General features: G+C 71.8%; 2 protein-coding genes across 2 annotated transcripts in view; one reads left to right on the top strand and one right to left on the bottom strand.

Moving 5' to 3' along the window:
* Positions 1–884: 884 nt before the first annotated feature.
* MNEG_8202 (hypothetical protein) lies at positions 885–2,333 on the top strand (the record flags this gene model as incomplete). The annotated part of the gene is made up of 1 exon (XM_014043327.1): positions 885–2,333. A coding segment is annotated over one exon (1,449 nt), but the record flags the coding sequence as incomplete, so codon positions are not given.
* Positions 2,334–3,205: 872 nt separating this feature from the next.
* MNEG_8201 (hypothetical protein) overlaps positions 3,206–4,727 on the bottom strand; it is a gene marked incomplete at both ends in the record, with an annotated part of 5,394 nt that continues 3,872 nt past the window's right edge. Inside the window, one exon of the mRNA XM_014043326.1 lies at positions 3,206–4,455. Within this exon, the coding sequence (XP_013898780.1) occupies positions 3,206–4,455 (1,250 nt within the window). The remainder of the gene's footprint in view (positions 4,456–4,727) is intronic.

Below are 4,727 nucleotides of genomic sequence, written 5' to 3'. Positions count from 1 at the left end.
GACGTCTTGGCGGCATCAGGCGACCCCGACCACCTCAGGGCCCTCGCGGCCGCGGCTCTGCCCGCCGCGCGCGCCGCACACGCGCTCGGCGGCGCCCGCGCGGCCGCGGCGCGGCAGCCGGCGCCGGCGCTGCTGCGGTTCGTGCTGCAGCTGCTGCAGCAGGGCGGCGGCAGCGGTGGCGGCGGGGCTGGGGATGCTGGGGAGGGGCAGGAGGACGACGATGATGCCGCTGACAGCGCCAACGCGAGGCCCCAGCGCCGACGGGCAGCTCAGCAGGCAGAGGGGCAGCAGCGTGGCGGCAGCGGCGGCGGCGAGGACTGGGGCGCGGCGGCGTTTGCCCAGCAGCTGCTAACTGAGGCGGAGCACGTGTGGCGGCTGCTGCTGTCGAGGGGCGTGCAGCCGGCGCGCAACAGGCCGTATGCGGTCGCTTTGCTGGAGGTGCGGGGGAAGGGATGTGACAAGCATCGTGTGTGCTTCAAAGCATGCGTGTGTATATTTGTGTGATTGTCTGCACATGTGTGTGTGTGTGTGTGTGTAGTTGTGTGTGAGCGTGTTGGTGCAGCTGATGGGGCAGGCAGGGGGCTCAAACCTTGGCGGCTCCAAAACAGCACCACCAACGGGCTATACAGGCCGCGAGCGGCCCCGGCCGCCCCGCGCGGCCCGCGCCCTGCGGCCAGCATGCAGCCGCCGCCCTGCTGAACACACATGCCGTGCATCGGCGCGGCGACCTGCCACCGGACAGCCACGTTTGCACCTCCTAGTCGCCTCGCGAGGGCCGGCCTCTGCAGATCTTGCCGGACAGCCATCTAAGGTAACCCCGATTTTGAAAATTCCCAGCTTCCGCCGCCGCCGCCACTCCCACTCCCTCTCCCCCCCACTCCCAGGTGGTCGCCGGCCTCCCACTCGCGCCTGGTTGCCCGGGCCTGGGGGTCGTGCATGTCATGGCCCAGCGCCTGTCAGACCAGTGCGCCCCGGACGCCGCACTGTCCAAGGCCGCCGCCGCTCTGCTGCAGCGGCTGCCCCCAGCGGCAACCGTCGGTGTCGACGGGGCGGCGGCGGGGGCGGCGGCGGGCGACCTGGGGGATCTGGAGGAAGTCATCGGGCAGCTGCGGGGCATGTGCCTTTCGATGGAGCCCGCGCTGGCTGGGGCAGAGGGCGCTGGCGCGTCCGCGGCAGGGGCAGCATTGGCGGCGACGCCGGCGGCGGCCGCGAAATCCGGGCGTGGGGGGGCCACTGCGCGGCGTGGGCGTGGGGCCTCGGGCCGGGGCGGCGGCAAGGCAACGTTGGCGGCGCGGGTGGCGGCGCAGGCAGCGAACTCGGATGGCGATGAGGCCGCGCCGAGCAGCGCCGCAGCTGCCGGGTCGGTGGGGACGGGCGCGCGGCGGCTGCCGCAGCGGTCGACGCGCAGCAAGGGGCGGTCCCTGGTGGGGGTGCTGCTGTCATCCTCCTCCTCCAGCAGCGGGGATGATGACGCCGATGACGTCACCATGGACGACGATGACGTCACGGCCCCGCGGCGCGGCGGCGGCGCCGGCGCGCCCGGGCCGCCCGCGGTGGCGGCGAGCAAGCCGTCCGTCGCCGCAAGGATCGGCGGCGCCCGGCGTGTAGCGGTGGCAGCCCCGCCCGCCCCGCCGCCGCCCGCGGGCCCCCGAAGCGCTGCGGGCGACGAGTGGCCGGGCGTGATTCAGACCGAGGAGGAGGAGGAGGAGGAGGAGGAGCAAGAAGGGCCGGGCGTTATTTCAACCGAGGAGGAGGAGGAGCAAGAAGGGCCGGGCGTGATTCAGACCGAGGAGGAGGAGGAGGAGGAGGAGCAAGAAGGGCCAGGCTTTATTCAGACCGAGGAGGAGGAGGAAGAGGACAGCCGCTCATCCCCTGAGGTGGGCCCCGCGCCGTCTCCGAGGCTGGCACCGCGCCGGGCGCGGCGTAGCGGGGGCCCGCGGGGGGCTGGCGCCGCGTCGCCGCTGGAGGGGCTGCAGCAACAGGGCGAGGAGGAGCAGGCGGAGGAGGAGGGAGAGGAGGAGGAGGACGGTTGGGTGTCAGCTGAGGAGGCGGAGGAGGCGGAAGACGGCAGCTCCAGCCCAGTTTGGGGCCAGGAGGAAGCAGTCCCCACGCATGAGAAGCGCGCCTCGCACACGCCCTCGCTGGCGCCCGCCGCCGCGCGCCAGCCGCTCGGCGCCAGCGCGGCGGCCAACGCCTCGCGCCCGGCCGCGCCGCCGCCGCGGTGGGGCGGCGGCGGCACGGTGGGGCCGGCGCGGAAGGCGGCGCTTTCGGTGGGGGGCGGCGCGCGGCGAGTGACGGTCGAGGTGCGGTCTGACAGCGGCGAAGACGAGTGACCCACTTGCCCGCCAATCACGTCGGAACCGGCTGGCAAGATGCGCTTTCACAAGCCATCCCGACGCTCCAGCGCAACCGAAAGGCCCCGCGGGTGCCGGGGCCACCTGCGCTGTGTGCGTGCTACTAATTCTGACTCAGCGTGTTGAATGGCCCAGCGGTGCGCTGCGAGCACAGAAGCCTACACCACATGTGACAAGATATAAGTGTGCGACTTGCCTGACGAATGACCTAGTTGCAAGCAGCCAATATCCGTGTGTGTGCAGGCATGGGGGCAATCCGCACGCCCTCGTGACCGCCGCAGCTGCTGGTGTTCTGTGGTGCAATCCGATCTAGCGAAGGATGGTTCTCCGGGTGTGACGCCTGGCCGTTCTTGCGGCGGGCCCACGGGTGCCGTGACGACGCGCCACCTGTTTTCAGGAACACCTATTCGGCGCCCGCTGACGCATGGATGGCCCCGCCTATCAGGTCGTATGCTCGGTCTTTGAACGGGCAATGTAAAACGCCTACCCTGCCGCCTCACTATTGCTGCGCCCCTGTCTAGGTCATTTCTTAGTAAAAATCCCCGAAGGCTGTCAACATTTGCGTGCTGCTCTTCTTGTTTTGTGGCTTTTACTTGTTTGGTTTGGCAAAGCTGAAAGGAACCCGCTGCGCAACTCAGCAGCCAGATTCCTTTCTCTGTCCCAGGCACACACGGGGGCGGCATGCAGACCAGACAGGAAGCAGGCAGGCAAAGATACAGGCCAGGGCCTTGCCCTGGCAGACACCCGCAAAAGTGGCCAAAACACCACTGCTGAGGGGGAGAAACACGCCTTGCAGCGCAATGCGCAGGCCATGGTGCGCCCATTTCTTCTGTCTCGAGGCCCCGGCTTCGTCAGCGCCGCCGCGCCCTGGCCAGGCCGAACGCCGCGCCGCAGCAGACCGCCACAGCCGCCGCGCCGCCCCAGCGCACCAGCGAGCGCAGCCGCGAGCCGCGACACCGCGTGGCCTTGGCTGCCGCGGGCAGCTCAGCCGCCGCATGAGCCACCACCGTGGGCTGCTGCTCCTCCTGCTCCTCCTGCTCCTCCTGCTCCTCCAACTGCTGCTCCTCCTGCTGCTCTTCATCCAAGGCAACAGCGGCCGCCGCCATCACCCGAGCGCGCGCCGCCGCCGCCTCCTGCCGCAGTGCAGCGATCTCGCGCGCCTGCTCCTCCACCCTCTCCCGCAGCAGCCGCGCCTCTGCCTCCCTCTCCCCCAGCTGCTGCTGCAGCCGCTGCACCTGCCCTTCCGCCTGCTGCCTGGCCAGGCCCTTGTCCACCTGGTGCACCGTGACCAAGGCCTGGCCCAGCTGCGCCATCACAGGCGCCGGCAGCAGCGCCTGGTGCGCACCGGGGGCCAGCAGCGTGCTCGCGGCGCCCTGCGTCGCCTCGCAGAGGGCCGCCACGTCGTCGCACTCCAGCGGGGCGGCCGCCGCAACCGCCGCCGCCGCGTCCGCCGCGGCCTCTGCGCCTGCCCAGGGCGGCGGGGCGCCCGCCGCAAGCGCTGCCAACTGCGCGGCGCCCAGCACCGCGCCCACGCGGCGCGACACGGCCACGGGCGTCGCCGCGCCGTCGCCAAAGGCAGCCGCTGTCAGGCCCGCGGCACTGAGCGCCGCGGGCATGCGCGAACGCACCAGGGCCTGGCGCTCGGCCGCCACCGCGTCGACACTGGAGCCATCCGCGGGCGGGGGCATGCTTGCCAGAGCCGTCAGCAGGAGGAAGGACGGCAGGGCGACACCGCCGCCGTCGCGGCCGCATCCGGCGCTCTCCGTTGCCTGTAGCTGCTGCGGCGCGGCGGCTGCAGCTACGAACATGACATCGCCAACGCTCCGCCCCCAGACACGCGCGTCCTTCACAATGTGCAGAGCGGCGCTGCCGCCGGCGGCGATGCCGTCCACCACCGTCGCGGCGAGGGCATCCATGATCGGCGCATCAAACGCCGCGGCGACGGGGCTCGACGTGGTGTCGACGGCGTCAAAAGCAGCGGCACGCGCGACCTCGGCGGGCTGCAGGGCGGCGGCCAAGTCATTGGCGTATGCATAGGGATCAGCCAGCAGCGCCGTGCTGGTGAGGCAAATGCCAAAGTTGGTCTCGGGCGGCTGTGCAGCTGCCACGGAGGCAGCAGGCAGGGCCGCCGCAGCCTGAGCAGACGGCAGCTGGACGGCGCAGGACGAAAGGCGACCGCCCGCGCCCAGGGGGCCGGGAGCGCCCTCGTCGTCGCACGCGGCGGCGCCCGCCCCGCTGCCGGTGCTGCTGCGGCGACCCAAGCCGCTGCTGGCGCTGCTGAGGCGGCTGGCGCCGCTGCCCCAGCGAAACGGCCCCAAGCGGCGCGCGTCAGTGGGGGAGTCGGGCGTGCCGGGGCCGTCACCGCCACTGCAG

The sequence above is a fragment of the Monoraphidium neglectum genome (genome assembly GCF_000611645.1).
Source record: "Monoraphidium neglectum strain SAG 48.87 unplaced genomic scaffold scaffold01532, whole genome shotgun sequence".
Lineage (NCBI taxonomy): Eukaryota > Viridiplantae > Chlorophyta > Chlorophyceae > Sphaeropleales > Selenastraceae > Monoraphidium > Monoraphidium neglectum.
This window is presented reverse-complemented; position numbering and strand designations above follow the sequence as displayed.